Genomic DNA, 24691 nt, shown 5'->3' with positions numbered 1-24691 from the left:
AAAAACATTAATTGAATATTGGATTGTCAAATCTAAATAAAGGAATCTTGTCGTTTAGATTTAGATAACTAAATTCAAACGATGAAATCTAAATAATCCTATACCAAATATATAAGTAATTATTTTTTTAAAAATATAAACGATCGTATAAAAAAAATTTGAAAATATTAGTTATAGATTTAAGTAGTTAAATTTAAACGATCAAATCTTAAAAATGGTGTTTCAAATATAAATATATACTAAATTGTATTAAATGGATTTGACATTTGTTGTATTTAGATGGTTGGCATGTGAGTTTTGTTTTATCAATTTATTATATTTTAGAAAAGATCACCTGTTTATGACGTAGCCATAGCCTATCAATATTATCATAAATCATAAATAAAATAGGAAGCGGAAACCTCTAAACAATCCAAACGGTAATTTGACGTCCAGCTTTTACAATATCGACTCTTTCGTTTCGGCCTCGAGAAAGCTCTGGAAAGTCTCCCATGGCGTACGTTGAACGAGGTTCTCTCTCGATCTCTCTCTATTCAGTTCTTTTTTTTATTTCACTGCTGAGAAATTGGTAGATCACTTTTGGAATCAGAAATATTTTGGATTTTCTTTCCCTGGTTACTCCAAGAATTTCTTGCATAGAATTAGGGATTTTGGTTCTACTCGTCTTCAGATATGATCCTTCTGTGTTTGGGTTGTTCGTGTGTTATCTATCGATCCTTTCCCTATTTCCCTTAGCTTTATGCATTTCATGATTTTGATTTCCATTTTGGGCCTAGTAGGTTAGATCCAAGGAACATTCTTCTCATTGCATATCTCTTTGTCTAATTTCTTTATGAATTTTGTGTTGCCAAATATCAATTTGAAAAACCGTACACAGAAGATGAAACCACAGAAATGGAAAGGAAATAAACCTAGGTCCCGAATTTAATAATGAAGAGGGGAAAAACCGTCGAATTCCAGTTGGAGAGGTAGTTGTTCTACGACCTAATGGAATGACGGGAAAATAGAGATATACGAGTTTGGGAAATTTATTGTCATTTGATATGTTAGATAAGATACATAGCTTGATGGTTTTATTATGTTGTATGAGTTGAATTCTTATTTCGTTAACTTAAATTTTGAATTTTGTTGTGCCACTTTTACGAGCTGTTACTGATACTTTAAAGATGAAGGGATTTAGTTATTTCTTTGTGTGGTGACAGAGATTTTCTAACGAGTTCTACACTGTTTATCAATTTATGGTTTTGGTAGGATATAAAGGCCAGGAAAATGGGTCTTCACTTAAAAGGTTAACATTCACTTCAGGGTATTTTTATCTTTTCCTTATGAAATGCAACTGCTCAATATAAAATTTAAAATTTAAAATTGTATAGTTGATTGCAGTTCATAATGGAAAGCAGGTGTCAGTGCTTGTGAAAAGTTGATGAATAAACAGATGTATTTTCTTGTAAATTCTGTTATAGTTGCTTTAAGTTTGTCTGGCTCTTTAGTTTTAGTGATCAATATTAGGTCCACGTTATAAAGCGAAGTGTAGAGATATTGATGTCTTCATTTTGTCAACCACAACTGGATTTCGACAACCATAGTTTTAAATTTTTGTGAAATTACCGTAGTTAAGAAATTGATGTTTCATATAGTCTCCTTTCTTATGCACCCTTAAAAGTCTGTCTGCAACCTAAGGAGGTATCAGTAAGGGTTTAGTGTTATAAACCTGTGCTTGGGAATCCTTTCGGTTGTCTGTTTAGCAGGATTGTGTAGCTCAGCAGATTTCTTTGATTGAATCAGAACTTGGAATTCCTTTTGGTTGCTTCTTATTGGTGAACTCTCTCATATTTGATCATGGTGGATGTTCATGTTTCTGAAGCATAAATTGATTCTAAATTTGCCAGTATTGAACAGCTCTGTGTAATTTCCTATTGCAGCCTGCTACCTGTCTCCTGGTACACCCGTTTTACATATTTGTTGGAGTACATTGATAGAAGAACCACTTGTGTGTTATCTTATCGAGTAGCGAACTGTGTTCTTCTTTCAGTTTCGCTTGATTAGCAGGCTGTCTACATTAATGACCTTTCAACTCTTCTCTACGTACTCCTGTCTGTGTGACATTTAAACATTTCTATTTCAATTGATTTTACGTTAAAATTATTTTTAAGAGTTGTCAAATTGCTTTTACGTTGCACAATGTCCCATCTTATCTGATTTTCTATCTTCGGATCAACAAACTTTGGAGCTTCGTAGGTGGGTTGGATATATTACTACTCTTGATCTGATTCTTGGAACTATGAAGTTGGATGTTTCCATGTTATTGATTCTGTTGTGCATGTACTGACTACTGACCAACTATGCACTTGCGGTGATATCTTGTAGGTGTTGTGAAGTCCCAGAGATCATTTTGGCGTCTCAAAACTATAACTGATTTCTTTTGGGCCATCGTAAACGTTATTGGTGTGTTTTTTACCACCTTGTTCTCGGTAAGTTGTTCCTTATTGCCTTGATTATATATATATTAGCATTCAGAAACCGTCATGTTGGGAAGGAAGATAAAATTCATATACTTCTTTATAGATGGAAAAATCAGAGGCATATAGAAAAGGATCCGGTTCAGGAAAGAAATGGGACGGTGGGGGCCCTGGAGGTCCTGGGTCGGGGCCCTATGGTGGTCGTCCCCGCGGTCCACCTCGTGGTCTGGACAATGTTCGAGGGATTGATCACAGTAAGTTGAATGCTGATTTTTGAACCTTTATTCTCCGTACTTTCAATTGATTTATTTACTGATATGTGATATGATGTCGTGGCAATCAGGCTCGTTACCTGCCTGTGGCTCGTGCTGTGGCTAAGATATGGCTGCTTCCATGGTTCGTCTACATAAAGCTGTCTCTCTAGACAATCTTATTTCAATTTAAAACTGTGAGACGTGGTGTAAATGTTGATGGAATGTTAAGTGCGAATATATTTTATGTCAAAGTAAAACGTAAATCCTTCATAAATCAATGAGTTCTCTCATAATCTCATCTCATCTTGATTTTTTAAGATAATGTTGTAAACTATTTTTTTTCGCAAGTGTTGGTCATTTTAAAGATAATATAATACTATCACTTTTAATCAAACCTCGCCATGATTTTATTTTGGTTAAAATACCTTTAGTCTTACATCTTATCTATTCAGAACTATAGGACCGAATGTTAATTATTTAATATATATATATATATATTATAAAAGATGCTTGTAACTGATTTTTTATGTTAATATTTTTAAAAAAGGGTTAGAGGTATAGTTTTGAGATGCCTTTCATATGCTTTTCTATTTCTTTGGGGGATTTTTGGTTAGTGATAAAAATAAAGAGTTAGTTGAGTTGAGTTAGGTAATAATTATAGGAAAGCAATTGGAAGAGTTTATACAAATATTTTAGTAAGAAATTTGAGTTGATATAAATAACGAGGTGATAAACCTCTCTAATTGTTGGTGAAACAATTGGAGAGTTGGTAATAAACCTCGATCCGTATATAGTATCCAATCCAACCCTTATAATATTTTTGTTGGGTTTGATTGGAATTGAAAAAAATGTTTTTCAAGAAACTCATTTTTGTTTAAACTTTTTCTCAATATTTTAAAATACATGTAAAATGCTATTTTGAGTGACTTCCAAACACTTTAGTTTTTTTCGGAATAACTTATTTTTTAAGCTAAAGACTTGAAAATGTAATCTACACACCATGAAATATCTCATAATAATTAAAGAAAGAGCATAAAAATTTCGCGAACCATACGAAAGTTTACCTAAGAAAAAAGTATATGTTCATTGTTTTAGTACCAATTTGAAGATTAATTGCTTCAAATGCAGTTTTTTGGTTGCAAAATGTGAGGCTTAAAAAAGAATTGAGTTAACTGAAGTAGCCAAAATTGAAGTTGACCAACGATAGAAACTAGCAGACGCATGGAATGATGAAGGATGGAGTTATTGACGCAGAAAAATCAGAAAGGGAGAGCCATAGACGAGCGAAGTGTTGGTTGGATTAATGGGAATTTCAAGTGCTACCTATTGGAAATGACTCCTGGGTCTAAGCCCATAAACAAAGTTAAGAAAACCTTGATATCTTTATCCCACATTAAAATATTTAGATGAGGAAAAATGGTTTAAATACTAAGAAACTTTATAACAAACACAAAATAAGTTGAGAGTGATAGTATAATCTTGTCACCACATGCATTTTGTTGTTTGATTGGATAATTGCACTTGCTTGAATAAAATGTAAGTTTTGTTACCTTCTTTTCGGGCTTCAGTTAACCCATCTCCCTTATATAATGAGGCTTCATTTTGTCATTCTTCACCACCGAAATAATTCTCTCTTCTCTGTCGCTCTTCTCCCAGTTCCATCTTTGTTCACATCTCTATTCCGCCCTCAAGTACATTCCTATTGTTCTAACCAATTTTGTTTTTGTTTCTATTCCCTATTTTGAAGAGTGCACGTTTGAGTATGGAAGTTGTGTTAACCTTGGAGAGCAACCAACAACATGATTAGCACCTCAGTCGGTCCTAATTGACTATTTTTCCTACAATCTGAAAGCAATTATAACAATGTCGATCAAGACCTCCAACAAAGTTCTTTCGGATCTGGTCTAAAGTCAAACCGCTTGATGAAACAAATTACTATCGATGGTCCTAAAAATTATTGATCTTCTTCGAGTAGCTAGAAGTCGACTATGTTCTTACCATCGATCCACTGTTTGATCCACCAGTGACCATTCCAGTGCCTACTTCTGATCTAGAATCATCCACGGGTCCCCTGCCATTGACTAAGTGAAGCAAGTATCCACATCTGATCTTGAGAAATGTGCAAAGGATAACAAGACATTTTGCGGGCATCTGTTGAACCACATATCAGATCCAATGTTTGAGATGTTAGCGGTTTAGAAATATGCCAAGGATATTTGGAGCATTTTGGAATCTCGATATGGTGGAGATGATGCAAGCAAAAAAAAGTATGTTTTTGAAAAATGGTTGCAGTTTCAGAAGACGGACAACAAAATTCATGAATATGAAATCTTGGTGGCAAATGTTCTAGCCGAGGCCCGAAGGAATGAAGATGTGTAAATTACTCCAGTACTCCAAGTGAATGTACTACTTAGAAATTTTCTCCTTCATGGAATGGATACAAAAATCATTTGAAGCACAAAAAGAGGGACTTGAAACTTTAGGAGTTGATCAACAATATGCGCAAAGAAAAAGTCAATAGATTGAAAGATAAGCTAGCTTCTACAAATCTAAATTCTGTTGATTCTAACCTCGTTGAATCTTCTGTTGTTAACAGAGACAGGTCCTTAGGTTAAAAGACAGAATGGGAAAAACTCACAAAGGAAGGGACAATTCAAGGTTATCGAGAAAAATTGAGAAGAAGAAGTTGATTTGCTATGTCTATGGGAAGGAAGGACACAAATCTTATCAATGTCATCAAAGGAAAGGGAGATCAAACCAGAAACCTGTACCACAAGCCAATCTTGCTGCACAAGATGACGATGTCATAGTAGCTATTGCGAAGGTCAATCTGATTGAAAATAAGACGGACTAGATTCTCGATACTAGAGCTTCAAGACACTTTTGCACCAATTGAGAACTTCTCCATGACTATGAGGAATGCGTATGCATGGGAAACTCAACTACTGTAGGAGTACACATGAAAGGAAAGGTTATTTGTAAAATTAACTTATGGAAAAAATTTATCTATGAGCAATATTTTGTATGTTTCTTCCCTATGTAGGAACCTGATGTCTGAGAGTATATTGAATCAAGTAGGTATTAAGATTGTATTGGAAGGTGACAAGGTTGTCCTCACCAAAAATGGAGACTTTATTGATAAGGGATATCTATCTAATGGTTTGTTTTACTCAATACTGTCTTGATGAATGCAAATGCTTCTAGTTTTACTTACATAGTTGAATCTATTGATATGTGGCATGGTACACTAGGTCATGTAAAATTTGCATCAATTAGGAAACTTAAAGAATTAAGAATAAGTAATGCAAATAAATCACATGGAACTGGTGAATGACCTGTTTATGTAGAAAGTATGTTAAGAAACCTTTCAAATATGTTGAAACTAGTACATAATTGTTAAAATTAATTAATTCTGATCTAGCCGATTTAAAAGACACTTTAGTAGAGGTGAAAAAAAATATTATGTATATTTTGTTAATGATTTTTCTAGATTTACTAAAATTTATCTCATAAAAACAAAAGATGAAGCTGATAGCATATTTTTGAAATTGAAGGCAGAAATAGAGGTAGTGAATAGAGTGATAAATTTCTTAAGGAATTTTGTGAATCAAATGGTATTATTCATGAATTTACTGCCCCTTATTCACTACAACAAAATGGTATAGTAGAGCGGAAAAATAGAACCCTTAAGGAAATAATGAATGCTATGTTATTGAGTTTTGGATTATATGATAATATGTGGAGAGAAGCAATGTTGTCTACATGTTTTGTTCTTAACAGGGTTATTTACAGAAAATTGGATAAAACTCTTTACAAACTATGGAAATGGTATGCAATGTTCATAGTTAGCTCAAGATTAAGATTAAGTTATATGAGATATCTATACGCAAAATAATCAATTTTACAAAGTTAATGGTGTTATAACTTAAAAGTGTCTAACTATTTCATGGTTTCAGTCTTAGGTAAACTCTTTACATAGGATGATCCCAATTTCATGTCTCTACATGAACGATACATGATCACATCATTTGCTAACTATAAAGTGTACCACATCCATAACTTTTCCAAAATAAGGTGCAAAACCGTATTCGTATATTATACACTATTTAGGCTATATGCTAAAACTTGATCCAAGTTTATGTCTTTACATAAAGTTAAGTTTACTTAATAAGAGTCTCAAGTCCTTATTTTATTGGCTTTAAGATTATAGTATCAATAACGACTTTATTGAATAGAATATGATTGCAAACTACGAGTTCTAAGACATAAATTTCAACAATGTGTGCCACTTGTGCCAACCTTCCACCTCCATGGCATCGTTGCCAACCATTAAAGAACGAGAACCATCACTAGCCAGGTGATGAACGAATTGAAGTCCCCTTATTTCTTGAGCTTCCATATGAACAAATTAGAAGAGGAACTCCTTTAGTTCAACGACGGCTGAGTAATATTTGAAAAGCAGAAGCAGGAAGTTTGGAAAATGCTACCCGTGCTTGTGCAGCTTCGTAAGACCCAAAAACCAACTATGCTCCAAGTACAAATCAGAACCCAATTATGATAGAAGCCACATAAAGCCTATTGGAGACGATTTTGTTCCACTTTTGTTCTATCCTTTTTGGAAATTAGTCATCGGTTACGTTTAGATTTTTAAGTTCCCTTCTAACTCTAACTAACTAAGATTGATTATATTTGATCAGACTAAACCCACTGTAGAACACATGTACTTTTTGAAGAAGTTTTTATCACATAATTTCTTGAAGAAGATTCCTCTATTTCATCACATTTGTTGGAATAAAAGCCCATTTGAGACATTAAATGCCATCATTAAGGTGTGTAACAAAGAAAAGTTGTATTTTGTCAAAACAATTTTTTAGACGAAACTAGAGGCCATAGGTAGAGAGCTCGAGGGAGATGAGGACAAGATGGCCATGTCACTTCAAAAATTAATATTATTTTCCAATTCAAATATCTAACCACTGCCACATCATTCATAATTAGTGAATGATCTTTTACAACTATCATTAAATTTTAAGAACTAAAACGTGTTGTTTTTTTAACTTCATAGAAGTTCAAACCTTAGAGATCAAAAGTAAATTTTTTTAATAATAATATAAAATTAATGATGATAAAGAAACTTATTAGTTGGAAAGGTGTAAAGGATTTTTTAAAATTAGGACGAGCTCATGTTAAAAAATGCATAAATCAAAATATACCATGGGAGAAAACCTTGTTAAATAAAGGTATGAAAAATTTGCATACACTTCAAATTTTCCCTTACCTTGAGTTTTTTTCATGCCAAGCTTAGCCAAGAACTTTATAAATAACTCTTACAATTCATTTGTTGAGTTGCACACTTAAATAAACATTTAAGAATATCAACTCATCTTATAGATTAGATTAGACTAGATTAGATAGTACATTTAAGTCTTGAATTGTCTTTAATGTAATTTTGGGTCAACTTTTGTACATCATTATTAATTAGGATAACAAGTTTGATTTTGCAACTTGATTTTACAAAGTTTGGTTGTGGATGAAACTTTATAGAATGAACTTAGGTAGATGAAAACCTTAATTAAATTGAATAACTTCCTTCTATTTTTTTTTTAAAGTTAAACTAATGTTAGTTGTTTATCACTATGGTTCAATAACTTTGATCAAAAAGAAATTTTGAAGTTTGTTTAGGTCAAAGTATCCAATAAAATGCTTAGTGTGTCATTGGTTTATCATTTTGAAAAATTGAGACTATAAACAATCATTTACTTTTTACAAATATGTTCAAAAATCAAATCAAAGTTTGAATAATGAGAAAAAGAATTTTTAAATTTTTTTTTTTTTATTTCTAAAATTTGGGTGAGCATTTAACTATTTTTAGTTAGTAAAGGTGTAAATTAAGAGGAAACAAACATGTTTAACTTTAAGAAAAATGGACTTTTAAAAAATATAACAAAGTGGTAAATAAAAATATTTACCAGTATAGAGCATTTTAAAAAATGAAAAAAGTCCATTGATCCGCAATAAAAAAAATACAAAAATGCCCCATAATTAATTGACATGCAAGCGCGAATTATAATATATTTAGTAAACGATTGTTTAGATTTGACTACTTTTGTTACAAGATCGTTTACATTTAATACTTTAAATTTAGTAAATGATGTTTAGATTTGGTAGATGATCGTTTAAATTTGGATAGCCAAATCATGTATATATATAGTAGTTTAGATTTGATCGTTTAAAGTTGGATAGCCATTTATTTCATGATTTTTTGGTTGGTACACAGATCCTGTAGATTTGATCGTTTAAATTTTTCTATTCAAATCTAAACGATGTTTTTAAACAAATTTGATACACGATCATTTATATTTGACTTTTCAATATCTATTGATTGTTTTCACGATCTTAAACAACCAAACAGCTGCTTGAAAAAAAATAAAAAAATTTCATGTTCCTTACTTTCTATAGTGTGACTTTCCCCACGTCCCCTTTTCAATTTCTTCCTTCCATGCATGCTTTACTTCAATAATTATCCTCTTTTTTACTTAGATTCACTCTGGATTGAACTAAAATCAAAATGTTTTTCAATCATATATTTCTTTTTAAACACTTTTTTGAAAATGAATTTAAAATTTAAACTATTAATGTTTTGTTAGATATTTTTACAAGTGTTTACATGTGAGTTTGGTTTTTAAAGATTTCTCCAAAATAGATTATTTTATAAATGAATTTTTAGAAAATACATTATTTTAATTTACCAAACACTACTTTAGTCTGTATAATTTCTTCTTTAACTATTTCAAATAATCCCTCTTTTCTCACTCTCTTCAATTATTCAATATGGTCCTTAAAATCCCTACATTTTATTATTTTATTAATGTTTTTTCATGAACAACTCTGTTAGCATAAATCTCGTTTGGTAGTCATCAAATTGGTTGAAGCATAACATTCCAAAGTTTCGAATTAGGAAAGAAAACCACTTGAAGGAGCATTTGGGGCGTGGAGTGAGTTGTTATTAGAGGTATAATTGGGCTGGGTCGGATCAGTTTTCCTTCAAACTCGATCCAACTCGAAATGTACGGACAGTCGAGTCGAGTCATTTTTTTCCCTTCTCTTTTCCTCTTTTCATTTCTTCCTTTCTTTCTTCTTGTTATTGAATTGCAAACTTTTTTCTGAAAGAAAAACTCAACATTACAATTACAAACTTACATTCACACATCAGTAAAGAGTAGCTTCTGTCTTTTTTTTTACAACCCTTCTCTCTTACAATTCACCTAATAAGAGAGAAATTAAAAATCTCCACAAACATTGATCCTAACAAAAATCCAATACGTTATGTTTATCCATGCAAATCAACCATAAATAGTTCCAGTTTGAACATTTAATATAGGTTAATATAACTCATTACCTATTTAACAAAAGAATACGACAAGATGAAAACAAATGAAGCAATTTGTGGACTTAGAGAATACCATCATAAGCAACAACTTCCCTTCCTCTGAAAGGCACATATGACCTTGAAGAACTGCGTTGCTTCTTTTAGGGTTGACAATGATTGAAGCAAGCTTATTTGCTTCTTCCATGTCTGCTTAGTGGCACCTCTGCTTGCAAGAGCTTTGAAGATAATTCCTTATTCTTGTTAACACCAATGTTAATCCCTTGTCCCCATTGGACTTGAGGATAATTCTCCCATAGTACCTGAACCTATGGAATTGTACTCAATTTCATCATTCAGAATGATAAGTATCAGACCAGCAAATCCAAATTCAATCTTAAGCTCTAGATAATTATAGATATTTGGACGCAAAATCAGGACCTAAATTCAGATGGGTGTTGAGATTTTTTACAAGATTTGTAGATAACAGTAGAAATTAGACTAAAATTGGTACATATGTCTCTACTCAACAAGAATGATCATAGCAGCGGTCATGGCAGCATTGGCAGAGTCTTTAGTGCAAAAAGTGATGTAGCCAACACAACACAAGGGCAGCGGTCAATGTGCATCAATACTCTAGAGAAAAGCAAGATTCAATATTTAACAAGTTAACCATTTAAAACATAAAAATATAAACAAATATTTGAAAGTAGGGATTTAGACGATAGAGTCATAATTAAGATTTTCAAATGCAACTTTCATCTCATTTCCTATGTTTATGAATTTTATTTATGAATTTTAGATAAAAAATTCAGAATGACAAACTGTTAGCTTAAATGAGACAATTTAAAATTTTAAGTGCTTACCTCGAAAAAAAATTATCTTCGTCAATTTCTTCAGTCCTATCAATTTTTTCTATCATGTCATATCCAAAAGTTTAGATTGAATCGAATTCTGAGCACAAATGAGTGCCTCTGCATTTTGAGGAGTTATTGAACCTCGGAAAGAATCTAACATCCGTCCTTCAGTGCTAAAGGAGGACTCAAAAGGCACGGTTGATATAGGAATACTGTAGATGTCCTTGGCTACTTAGCTAATGATCTTAAGTCGAGAGGAATTCACCTTCCACCAATTTAACAAATCTAAGTATTCATCTTCTATATGAGCCTCGTCTAGATCACGAGTCACCTCTGTTTTAACATCATCTAGACACAATTTGTTACTTCGTTTAAATCTATTTATGAACAAGAACATGTGGCTTATAAGATCCATTAGATGAGATAGAAGCTATTTCATTTTGACTTTGAAAGCCAAATCCTTCGATAGATGTACATGATTGTACATTGACATTCTCATATAATAATCATTACATAATCGATGAAATGCCTCTTCAACCTTATTCACCCTTTTTTTTGCACAATCTTCCTCCAAAAATTTATTAAAATAATAATTTACATAAGCTAACTTGTACCTAGGGTCAAGAACTACATAAACATATAATAATAAATTGGTCTTCTCAATTTTAGTTATACCCCAATACTTGTTGATCAAATTTTGTCTGCATGTTTAATGTCATCTGACTCAATAATGCATTCTCATATAACAAGTATTCACAAATTATTTCTTGGATCAAACAAAGTTCATGAAAAAATATGTTTGGAAGTCACATACATAGATGCAAAAAAACTTCATTGTTACCTCTGAAAAAGTCCTTAGGAACTTTACAAACACTTTTGCATTAACCCATTTTTTAACAGTAGGAATATCATCCTTTTGCAAATAACTAGGGTCATGTCCGCCGAATCTTTCAAACCTCTTTTGACACTTAATTGCTCCATCCAACACAATGAAAGTAGAATTCCATCGTGTTGGAACTTCCATCATAAGACAATTTTTTGTTGACATCTTGTCTTCTTTAGCAAAATCTTTAAATATTTGCAGTCTAGCAGGAGATGACCTAACATACTTCACAACATTTCTTTTTCGAAGGATAGACACATGCAAATATTTCAAGGCATCACTAACAGTTAAATTAAGAATATGAGCACAACATCTAACGTGAATAAATTCACCGTCCAACACCAACCCATTTCTGCCTCTAAACTTTTTAACCAAATATGCAATTAATGGCTACATAATTTGAGCTTACATGATCAACTGATACAATAAAGAGCCTATCAATACCCCAACCTTCTAAGCACTTTTCAATGACTCTTTCTATTGTATCTCTTTTATGATTAGCTATTTGATAAAAGTTCAAAATTCTTTTGCACAAGTTCCAATCATCCTGAATAAAATAAGCCATTATAACCATATAATTAATATTTTGCACAGAAGTACATGTATCCATTGTTAAACAAACTCTCTTTTCCCACTTTGAGTTAATGTACTATTTAACTTTTTTTTCTCCCCCATATACATTTCAAAACAATCCTTTGCAAGGATTGCTCTTGATGGAATCACAATTTTGGATTTAATGCTCGACAAAATTGATGAAATCCTTCACTTTCTACAAACTGAAATGACAATTCATCCAATATAACCATACTAAAAAGCATTGTTCTACAATTTTCTTAAGTGAAGGATGTAGCCATCAAACTACTCTCAGAATCTCCCTCTCCTTCAACATTATCTTCTAATGGATTTGCATACTTCTTATGTTTCTCTAAATGTCATTTTAGATTAGTTGTACCATTTCTTTTGGAATCACAAGCATATGAAGTCGCACAGTGTTTACAAGCAGCCCTAGGTTATTTAGGATCAAATCCTTCTACTTTTATAAAATGTTCCCATACTGATGTGACTGGTTTAACTGAGTTTTTTTTTTTTTCCTAACATTGGACTAGAACAACTTTGTTTTGAAGTCTCATCTACAAAAAAATGAAGTCATCCTATGGAAATAAAATTAAACAAAAACATCACATAACAAAATATGGACAAGTCTGTGTTCACATAGCTATTGTAAAGAAAACTAAACAAGTTAATGTAGTTATTTTATCACTAATAGCGTGTATAAATACTCGTTATTATAGCTCTTTGTATTAGAATAATGAGGTTAAAACACACAAGAAAATAATTAGAACACGTAACTTGTGTTGTAAACGTAGAGGTACTTGAAAATATATTTTACATAAGAGTTATGTCTGTTTCACGCTATTTTAATATTGAATAAAGAAAGAAACTAGTGAACCGTAGGAATCATTTCACGCAAGGACTACAATCATGAACTCATTTGGCGATTAACGTCTCTAGGCAAAGAACAAATTTATCACACGAAGAAGCACTAGAAGACAAGAGCGGTAGTTGGAGATGATGTGCGAACCATCAAAACACTTAAAAACACTTTAAAACGCTTCCTTCCAAAAATCATATTAATCAGAATTCCTAATAAAAATTATCCTTCTATTCCAAACTCGGGTCTCACATAACTTCACTCTTTTGGTCGCGTGTCTCCTTGCGTGATGTTTTGTCGTTGGGCTACTCTTCTATTTTCGCTTAAAACCCAGCATAAAAACACATGAAAAATGTGATAAATAGGCATAAAGCTCTTTTCTATTCCATATTGTGTGACCAAGTTATTTTATTTATTTTACTATGCGTTTTCTTCTTTTTTCATACGTTAAAGACTTCATTATTCTACCTAAAAAGCTGTAATAACTTGTATTTCTACAAGTTATCACTGTTTAGTTAGTTAGTTGGTTGGAGAGTGTTGTCAATATGGTAATGTCTGCCAGCTCTTGCACCCGGGTAGGGAGAGAGGGGGATTTGAGGAGGGGTGTTACAATATTTCTCTAAAAATCTCATGTGAACAATAGATAATAAACAACTTAGTTGTAAAAATCATAAAATGTTTATTTAATTAATTTAAACAATACATTTGAATTTTTTAGTTTTTCACATTATTTTTATAAATCATACATTTTATCAACATTTTCATAAATGAAAAATCACAAACATAGATGGAATTGAAACCACAAAATTCTTTGAATTTGGGCACTTTCATGCATCCTGAGATACATTACCTCTATGAATCCTACTCTTATCACACATAAAAAATAATTAAAATATTAGAAAAAGAGGTAAGAAAGACTTTACGATGTAACAAACTATAATCGAAAAATGAGTGAGATACGAGGACAAAAGAAAAATGATAGAAACATTAAAAAAGTGGAAAAGAGAGTTGGATTGAAAATTATAAAAACATGAAATACATTTACGCTATATTTGGAAAATCATAATTTTGAAGAATTTCAATATTCAGGATTTCAAATGAATTTGGTTATTTGTTATAGCAAGAAAGTGAATAATTTTTACTTAAAAACTTAAAAGCCAAAATGGTCGGATTTTGCACGATTTATTGATATTTCAAAATAAATTACATAATTAATGTTATCATTTTCTACTTTTTAATTAACACATTAGTAATAAAAGCCTATATTACTAAATTATTAATTGTTTCTAATTAGCATCCAAACTGAAATTTTAAATACATTAATTTTGATTTTTGCAGTTCCAAATAAAATAATAATTTAAAATAATTATTGGGATTTCAAACCATAATATTTAAAATAACTTCTTAAACTTTTTTAGAAAAAGGAAGGGTTAGTAATATAGAAAAGTAGAAAATGTTGAATCCAAATATAAATTTTAATTATTAAGAGGTGATTGTCCCAAACACAGGCATTAGTATTTTTAAAATTATGTATGTTTAGGCATCACTCTTTTGCTCACCAATATTCATAAGAGGCGCATGCTGAGTAGGAACGGAAGAGGGTTGCAGCGCTTGAATTCTGTTGTGAAAACACGCACAAAAGTGGAAGTTTGTTAAACCGTATCTACTGAAAGCAACCTTCTACCTTCTCTACTCTCTTCAATTTTCATTGTATTAATTGAGCTTCTAAATTCCTTCTCTCCTCACCGAAAACAAAAATGGAGGTTGGGAGAGTCCAAGAAGTTGCTTCCTCTCTTCTTTTCTCCGGCACTCTCCCCTCCCAGTTTGTCCGTCCGGACACCGAACAGCCCGGAATCACTACCGTCAAAGGCCAAGTCCTTGCTGTCCCTGTCATCGATTTCACCAACCCAGATGACGATTCTGTTCTCACAGCCATTCACGACGCTTCACTCAATTGGGGCATGTTTCAAATCATTAACCACCAGATCCCAAATGAAGCAATAACCCATTTGCAAGCCGTGGGGAAGGAATTCTTCCAGCTCCCACCTGAGATGAAAGAGATATACGCCAAACCCCCTGCTTCCAAATCCGTAGAAGGCTACGGAACTAATCTCCAAAAAGAAATCGATGGAAAAAGAGGTTGGGTCGACCATTTGTTCCACATCATTTGGCCTCCTTCTTCCATTAATTACAATTTCTGGCCTCAAAATCCCCCTTCTTACAGGTAACGAAATCAATAAGTTCCTCCGAGTTCTTTTCTTAATAATTGGTTATTGTACTCAGTTTTGTTTTTGGGTGCACGTGTGTTCGAGAATATAGGGCAGCGAATGAAGAGTACAGAAAGCATTTACATGGGGTTGTTGAGAAGCTGTTCAGAAGCCTGTCGCTGGGTTTGGGGCTTGAAGGGCATGAACTAAAAGAGCGAGTGGGTGGAGATGAATTGGTGTATTTACTGAAAATCAATTACTATCCGCCATGTCCACGCCCTGATCTGGCTCTTGGAGTCCCTGCTCATACAGACATGTCAGCCATTACGATTCTTGTGCCGAATGAAGTTCAAGGACTTCAGGCGTTTAGAGATGGGCATTGGTATGATGTTAATTACATTCCTAACGCCCTTGTCATCCATATCGGAGATCAAATTGAGGTAAAGTGTTTCTTGAATTCAAGAGATGTCTGAAATTTTGAGTTGCGTCGGAAATGGCTGAATTAAAAGTTTGTTGTGTTGTGGGGGCAGATTCTGAGTAATGGAAAGTACAAGAGTGTGCTTCATAGGACGACTGTGAACAAGGAGAAAACGAGGATATCGTGGCCGGTGTTCTTGGAGCCACCGCCGGAGTTTGAAGTTGGGCCTCATCCGAAATTAGTCGATGAGAAAATTCCGGCAAGATATAAAACTAAGAAGTACAGTGAATATGCATATTGTAAGCTGAACAAGATTCCACAGTAACTCAAAACACCGCCGCGGCTTCCTTTTATGGTCATCGTTTTATCTGCTCCGGCCACCGTGTTCTCTTTTATGCTTTCAATGTCTTAAATTATGCAATAAGGCTAATGGTAATTGTTTTTTTTTTTCAAAGTTTAAATTTAAATAATAACGAAACTTCCCTTGTTTAGTTGGAACTTATTTTGAGAATATAAAACCCTAAAATAACTGTTAATTTACATTATAAAACGCCAAAATATTGACCCATCTCTATAACAAATTAAACTCATGCCATCGTTGCTTTCTTATAAACTTTATAGTTGGTTTTTAATTTTCTGTGACGAGAATTGAATTTATGTACATCTTCTTCATATATATATATATATATTTATATTCTCTTTTTTTTATTCGTAGTTTCTTCATTTTCTCTTCTAGAATTTTTTCTCTCATTTTTTTCTTACAATCCTGAACCATTATCATTTAGATTGTTTATAATATTGAATACCATAGTCGTATAAGATTGTTCAGACTTAGTACAAAATCATTTAAGTTTGTTTTAAAATCATTTAGATTTTAGTAAGATCGTATAGATTTAATCATTTAAATTTAAATAGCCAAATCTGAAGATTTTTTTAAAGATTTTTTGGTACATAATCGTTTAAATTTAGTACACGATCATTTATATTTTATCGTAGCCAAATGTAAACGATTTTTTTCAAGAAAATTTTGGATCACTTAGATTTGATCGTTTATCGTTTAAATTTGGATAGTCAAATCTCAATGATTTTTTTTTCAAAATTTTTTTGTACACAATAATTTAGATTGAGAAGAAAGACAAAAATATTGCAAAGGAGGAAGAGAAGAAAGACGATAATTTAGATTGAGAAGAAACACAAAAATATCGCAAAAGAGGAAGAGAAGAAAGACGACGAACAGAAGAAAGACGATAAAAAGAAGAAAGACATGAAAAAGAATGACAAACCTAAAATATTTAAAAGGAATATTCATTTCATGGATTTGTTCATTTTGTTACACTAGTCATAAATATATTTTTTTTATTATATTTATAAAAATTAACCTAAATATACTATATTTTTACACCCGTTAGTACATATACTAAATACTAAAAGTCCATGCATCCTAAATCCTAAACTATAGTAACTCTTTCAAAGCTATATAAATCTAGTTTGATAATATTGTTCTTAGGTTCAAACCCCCTTTTTAAAAAGTTAAATGATAACTTGTCTTTGAATTGTGTATTGTGTATTTATATGATTTTTAAACTTTAGTTTTAAAATCATAAATTTAGTCTTAAAACTTTCAAAATTCAGAAATTCAGGGTAGACATGCGCAATGGAATAAGGATATGATTTTACTCTAATTGCAACTAAACGTTTTAGTAATTAACATGCATTACAACTCTAATTAAATTGAATATAGAGTTAATAGAAAAACTCACATTTGATGTTTTTTTATCTTTGTAATATCCTCACGAACTCTTTGCAACATTCTTACAAACTTGAAGTCAGAACTACCATTAGTGTTGATCCGCTGTTCTCCGAACTTAGAACTGGGTTGTGGAACCCGTTTGGTGAAGGAATTAGAAAGAGATGAAATTTTTTTAGGAAGAACTTTTCTTTTGAGATTTTGTGAAGGGAAAAAGGAGTTTTTTGGTTTATTTTGTAATTCCTAATTACAAAATAATTATCTCACCCGAAAAACAAGAGTCCTCTTTTCCATTTGCACAAATCCTTTTTTCAAGCAAACTACATGCGTGTAATGAGATTCCTTTATCTCAACAGTTAGCATTCCACTAACTATTATTAGGTTAGGTGTCTTGCATGTAATAAGTCACTTGTATATCACATGATAGGAATAAGCTTGTTAAATCTCAACAAGTGTTGTTGATTAAATTAGTCTTTGGGCAATATGGTAATTTGATATTTAAATCAAATTCAAAGTTTGACTTTTTCAAGTAAAGTCAGCATTTTGACTTTTTACCATTTTGTTCGTTTCGACTAATTTCGACCTTCCGAGCATGAATATGCATTTATTTCTTCAAAATTCAAATCATACTTGAATATAAAACTTGTCAAAATTTGACTTCTCAATTCTGAGCTTCTTAATATGAATCTGTATTCATATTTTTAATATTATAATCACATTTAAACATAAAACTCTATCTTAAACTTTATAACCGAGGACTATATCAAATTTATTCGTTGGTTTCTCTCTCTTTACTTAATTTGAACAATTTGAATTATTCCATCATAATGTTCTAAGTTGATTTCTTATGCGGTAGCGAGGGAACCTAATGGACCTACAGATCATGAACTCCAATGATCCTAGATTAACTAGCTAAACTTTTTAGACCGAGTTAATCAACCATCATTAACTAATGGGTCGTTTCACTAAAGTTCTATCACTACAACAAATATCCCTTATTATTGCTTTGAAGGATAACTTATATAAAAAAAAGTTTTTAAAAACCCTTAAATTTTAGGCAGCAGAACCAACACTATTTTTGTAATGAGAAAAAGAAACAAAATATTTTGTATGGATACTCCCTCTTCTCTTCTCACCTTCTTCTCTTTTTCTCTTTTTCACACTAAACAGTTGCATCACCTTTTCAAATCTGTTCCCGGGTAGAGAAGAAGGAGGATGAGGAGCGAACTCATCAGTCTTATAGGGATGCAAAAATGTTCGAATGCGAGCTTGAAATCAGGTACATAAGGCTTGATTTTCTTGATAATTTTGAGGATTTTCTTTGACATTGGGAGGACAAGTGGGTCAAGTGTTGTTATGTTCGTTGTTAGGGCTTCTGTCCAGTGATGACAATTAGGTCTTTGGAGAGACGAACTTTAAAGATTAGACGAACTTTAAAGATTAAAGTCTCTCTATTTGTAATGGCCTTTTGGAATTTTTCTTTGTTCTTGCTAATTTTGTTAATTGTTTGTTTATTTTATTTTTATTTTACCATTGGTTTGTTCATCACTCGCTGTTTTGTTTACTCATATTTTTGTTTGTTTGAAATGTCTCGAACTTATACTGTTTCTCTCTTTTTTCATTAATGGGTTGTTGTTCTTATGAGTTTTGGGTGTTTTCTTTGTTCTTTTTAATGAACTTTGAATGTTTTTATTTTGTTTTCAAGTGAGGTTTTACTTTCCAGTGGATATATAATGTTTTTTTTTTGTTGATGGAATGTTTGGTTTGTTAGCTCTAAGAAACTACATTGTTGTTTAGTTGTGTGTTCTTTAATTAGTTTAAGGATAGAATATTGATAGATGAAAGCTAAATTAGGGAATTAAAGAGTTGAGCTAAGGACTTAGCTTTCATATAATAGATTAAGTTCATGGTTATTGTTGATTTTGTGTGAGAAGTCGCTAGATAAATTAGTTGTGTCCGTATGTATATATTACATCCTTGACCTTCTCTCATTGTGACCACTAACCATTCACCAATGTTTTTCGTATTCTGTGACAATCTTGACATTCACATTTTTTTTTGGGTACAAGACATACGTGACTCTTAATTGTGAAATATGGATTTAGAAGAAAAATAGAGTTTCAAACAATTGCTGAATAGTCATTCAATAACTTTGCTATGAACTGCCAGAGGGATACTATTAACTCCAAATTCGAATAATTTCTAGAAGTTTTATATATCCACTTTTGTTCGCAGGTGCTGCAAAAGAAACTCCAATTTTTACCCCTCTCATGGAGTTTGTTCACCAGAAACGAGCAGTTGAAAGTGGAACACAATTGAGATTGTTGTATTCTGAATAGAATGGACATGTTTGTGCACTATATTTTAGAAACTACTTGTTCACTAAAATGAAGGTTGGAACCAGTTAGTTTCCTCTATCTTTTCTACTTCATAAGATATTGGTTCTGTCCATATAGAGATCAATATTAATACATTCATTGAGGCGACATTCCTTTGTTTGAATTTATCTGTTGATTGTGTAATGATTTCAGTTTCTTTTCCATTCATATGAGTTAATTTTATGCATTCTATGAATCCAAAGGGTCTTGCCTATACGGTTTTGAAGATTCCTCTTCTAGCTTTTAATATATCAATTTCTCATTATCTCATGCTAAATGTTTTGATTCAATTGGGATCTTTAGTACCTCGAAAGGTCATACGAGGTGGGGTAGCATCATCTAGAAAGCCTGTGTCGAATTCCATGAAGCAAGGGATGGAGAAAAAGAAGGCATGAGCTACTTTCAATGTTCTTTTTCCCAACATTATAAGTCCCAAGTGTTAATTTGTTACTTGCTAGTGTCTTCACTATTTCTGCCCTTTTTGTTTTTTTGCTTTTTTTTTTTTTTTTGGGAAAATAAGCTTTATTGGCTTGTCTTGGATCTAAGGGGTAAGGCAATGTTTTTAACTAACAAATGCCTTGAACCAACAATGGTCTCGATCTCCTCCCAAGATGTCTCAAAACCCTTACTCTCTAGTCAAATATTCCATTAAAAAAATCTAGTGAGATATTTAACAACATTAACCACGTAAGACCACAATCTCTATTACAAACCAAACTAACTTTAAATACCTCAACAAAAGTTGGAAATCAAGGTAGCAAATTGGCATCCCTAAAGGATGCAATGTGATCTAATTCCTTAAATGCTCATCTCCTATGAATGCATGAGTGCATTCCAAACACAAAGGAAGATTGTCCCTCACTACTATAAAAACAGGCTCTCTTGACGTTTTTAAATTGTCAAGAAACCCTACTCTTGATGGTTTTAAAAATGTCATTGAAGTCACTGTCAAGAAAGTCAAAATTCTTGATGGTTGATAAAAACATCAAGAATAGAGAACGTTGAAGTTTTATAATCGTCAAATATACATAATTTCATGACATTTTAAAACTGTTAAGAATGAACTTGTTTATGACATTTTAAACCCATCAAGAATGTCCTCGTTTATGACATTTTAAAACTGTCAAGAATGTATTTGTTTATGACATTTTATAACTGTCAAGAATGTAATTGTTTATGATATTTTAAAACCATCAAGCATGTTTCAATTTTTTTTTTAAAAAAATTGTAATTGAATTATATTTTTGTTTGTGTATTGTGCTGATCTAATAGTCCTGTACCGTTGTCCAGAAACAGTTTCATTAATATATATATGTGTGTGATCAACAATATTCATCAAATATAGTTTCAAAACTCGAGCATATATTATTCATTTTACTTGCATGATCAAACACTAAGAGTCATTTCATTATCATGCATAAACACATACTTGTATGTATGTTTAAGTTGTTCGCTAGTATTTTATTTTAAAATCCCATTAGCCATTGCTTTTAACTATTTATTCTTGAAATATTGGTGGTCATTTTTATTCACTTTAGAACGATGATTGTTGCTGTCAAATATTGCTCAATATAGACCAAATAATATATTGACATGCAGAGACCTAGTAGGTCCCTTGCTTAGTTGAGTTCTTAATTTGTGTGTATTACTTGTTTTTGTTTATTTATCTATTTGTTACTGTCTTTGTTTCAAAGAAAATCAAGAAAAGAGAATAGAGGGAATGTCTTTATGTTGACCCCTTTAAAGGTTCATTTCCGAATCTTCTTAAACATTTGTGGTTAGCCTTTTGACTAGAGCCTACAAAAGTGAGTTTAGTTTTATTCACAATTGAACATGAAAAAGAAAGTTAGGTTACAATAGTTTGGACATGAAGTTTTGATGGGTTAAAAAGGGCAATAATTGTATCAAAACTTTATACTCGAAGGTCAAATAGTGAAAGAAACGGTGGCGGGCGGTAATGCTCATAGTAATATATTAATAGATTGAGTCCTAACTAAATAGTCTTCTATATTATGAACTATATTTCTTTTATTATTTTAGTACATTAAATCTATAAAAAGAGACCCTACAACCATATTTTTTTTTATCATTGGTGGTGTAATAGTTATAGAATTACTTATGATATTGAATATTACAAATTTCTATTTTCTATTTGTATTTTGTTTGTCAAATAGTTATTTGCATCATCAATGTTCATGAGATTTTCTTTGCAATAGTGGGTGTAGAAAACTTGTCATCATCATCATTTATTTTTATGTATCATTGTATTTTTTTTATATTATACTTGAAATTGATAACCATTACTCAATAACTTCTCTTAGGATTTACACCTATGGATAAATCATGGATGCACAAGAGTAGGTTATCAAAAGATTATGAATTGGGTGTAGAAAACTTCATGAATTTTGATTTTTTCTAATACAAATGATGGCTCTATTCATTGTCTTTGTTTGAAATGTGGAAATTGTGAAAAACAAAATCATACTACTATTGGCATGGTGAACAACTACCTAACTCATTCTTATGCGAGAAATCTTCTAAGTTTGGATACCCACATGTATGAAGAGAATGATGTTGGAAGAATTACTGAAATGATTGAAGTTGCTCATGAGAAGTATTCAAAATATCTAAATGAATTTGAGAAGTTGCTTAATGATGTCGAAAAACCATTATATGAAGGATGCAAAAGATTCACCAAATTGTCCACATTAATCAAGTTGTATAATTTGAAAGTTAGGCATGGATGAAGTGATATTAGCTTTTCAGAACTACTGAAAATTGAAAGAAAAATTTTGCCTACTACCAATGTGATGCAAACACCAATGTATGAAGCGAAGAAAACTTTAGGTGCACTAGGAATGAATTACAAAAGGATTCATGCATGCCCTAATGATTGTTGTTTGTATAGAAAAGAATATGCTAATGGAATTGAATATGCTAATGGAATTGAATTTCCTGAATGTGGTGAATCAAGGTGGAAGTATGCTAATAATGTAAACAAAGGGAAAAAATAGATTCCTAGAAATGTTGTATGGTACTTTCCACCGATTCCACATTTCAAAATATTGTTTCGAAGTATTGACAATGTTAAAAATTTGATTTGGCATGCTAATGAGCGAGTAGTTGATGAAAAATTACGACATCTTGCAGACTCTCCAACCTGAAAATTAGTAGATTTGAAGTGGCCAAACTTTGATTCTGAACCTAGGAATATTCGTTTAGCATTGTCAACTAATTTAATCAACTCACATGGTGAAATGAGTTCTAAATATAGTGGTTGGGTCGTAGTGATAGTTATTTATAATCTTTCACCATTGTTGTGCATGAAAAGAAAGTTCATGATATTATCAATGTTGATATCGGGTCCAAGACAACCAGAGGATGACATTGGCACGTACTTAGCACCACTAATTGAGGATTTAAAATTGTTATGGGAAAGTGGTGTTGAATATTATGATGCTAATTAAGAAGAACTATTCATTTAAGAGCTGTTTTATTATGGACAATAAGTTATTTTCTTGCATATGAAAACCTTAGTGGATGTAGTGTGAAAGGGAATAAAGCATGTCCAATTTGTGGAGATAATACGTCCTTTATATGATTAAAATATGGGGAAAAAATGGCATATGTTGGACATCGAAGATTTCTAGCCCACAACCATTTATACCGTCTTCAAAAGAAATCATTTAATGGTGAAAATGAGCTTTAAACAATTTCAGAACCTTTGTATGAAGAGACCGTATATTCAAGAATAAAAGACCTTGAATTTTCAAGAGGAAAGAAAAAGACAAAAAAAAAAAAAAAAAAAAAAAAAACAGCCTATGAAAGGAAGTTGAATGAGTTGTTGGAACATTCCGTCTTTGTTTTTTGAGCTACCATATTGGAAAAATCTTCATGTTAGACATTGCGTAGATAATGATATACATTGAAAAAAAGATGTTTGTTTGACTATATTGGGTACACTTCTTGATATTTTCAGAAAAAGCAATGATGGTTTGAATGCTAGACATGATTTAATTTATTTGAAAATTTGACCCGAGCTTGCACCTGTCAGGTAAAAAAAAAAAAAAAATTATTCCTCTTGCTTGTTATACTCTTATAAAGGAAGAAAAACGTTGTGTTCTGAAGACATTGTCAGAAGTAAAGGTACCTGAAGGTTATTCTTTGAACGTTATAAACCTTGTGTCGATGACTGATTTAAAGCTTAATGGTTTAAAATCTCATGACTGTCACATGCTCTTACAACAATTGTTTCCTATTGCGATAAGATTTGTGCTCCCTTAATACGTTCGGTATGCCATCACTCAATTGTGTATATTTTTCAATCTAGTATGTAATAAAGTCGTCAATGTGCAACAACTGAAAAGGTTGGAAGAAGATATTGTGGTGACTATGTGTCTACTAGAGAAATATTTTCCTCCTTCACTTTTCCCTATATGATGCATCTCACTGTGCACATTGTTAGAAAAGTCAAACTTTTTTGGCCCATATATCTAAAATGGATGTATCCCTTCAAAAGATACATGAAAGTTCTAAAAAACTATGTGAGAAATAGATATCGTCCAGAGGGTTTTATTGCAGAAAGTTATATAGTAGAAGAAGCTATTGAGTTTTGTTCAGACTTCTTATCAAGGATTGATCATGTTGGGCTAGACATTAATAGATTAGATGCATCTTTAGACAATTCAAA

General features: G+C 31.8%; 2 protein-coding genes, 1 long non-coding RNA gene and 1 other non-coding gene across 5 annotated transcripts; all 4 read left to right on the top strand.

The window, feature by feature from the left end:
- Positions 1–356: 356 nt before the first annotated feature.
- On the top strand, positions 357–3030 carry LOC101219481 (selenoprotein K). Of its 2 annotated transcripts, XM_031888065.1 has the most exons (5): positions 423–510; positions 1252–1288; positions 2368–2471; positions 2566–2713; positions 2803–3030. In XM_031888065.1, exons 2-5 carry the CDS (start codon positions 1270–1272, stop codon positions 2835–2837), a joined length of 306 nt encoding a protein of 101 aa, XP_031743925.1. In that variant the 5' UTR covers positions 423–510; positions 1252–1269; the 3' UTR covers positions 2838–3030. The 2 variants fall into 2 exon arrangements, with proteins under 2 accessions (XP_004140863.1, XP_031743925.1); XM_004140815.3 differs by lacking the exon at positions 1252–1288 and having other exon boundaries at positions 357–510.
- On the top strand, positions 1804–1948 carry LOC116404812. Its single transcript, XR_004217916.1, has one exon. It is a non-coding gene; the product is annotated as a small nucleolar RNA snoR137 (small nucleolar RNA).
- Positions 3031–14739: 11709 nt separating the features above from the next.
- Positions 14740–16446, top strand: LOC101219245 (flavonol synthase/flavanone 3-hydroxylase). The gene is made up of 3 exons (XM_004140814.3): positions 14740–15475; positions 15571–15898; positions 15989–16446. Exons 1-3 carry the CDS (start codon positions 15009–15011, stop codon positions 16199–16201), a joined length of 1008 nt encoding a protein of 335 aa, XP_004140862.1. The 5' UTR covers positions 14740–15008; the 3' UTR covers positions 16202–16446.
- Positions 16447–18716: 2270 nt separating this feature from the next.
- On the top strand, positions 18717–20125 carry LOC116404784. Its single transcript, XR_004217860.1, has 2 exons — positions 18717–18902; positions 19859–20125. It is a non-coding gene; the product is annotated as an uncharacterized LOC116404784 (long non-coding RNA).
- The last annotated feature ends 4566 nt before the right edge of the window (positions 20126–24691 follow it).

The sequence above is a fragment of the Cucumis sativus genome, chromosome 6 (assembly GCF_000004075.3).
Source record: "Cucumis sativus cultivar 9930 chromosome 6, Cucumber_9930_V3, whole genome shotgun sequence".
In the NCBI taxonomy this organism is placed as follows: Eukaryota; Viridiplantae; Streptophyta; class Magnoliopsida; order Cucurbitales; family Cucurbitaceae; genus Cucumis; species Cucumis sativus.
This window is presented reverse-complemented; position numbering and strand designations above follow the sequence as displayed.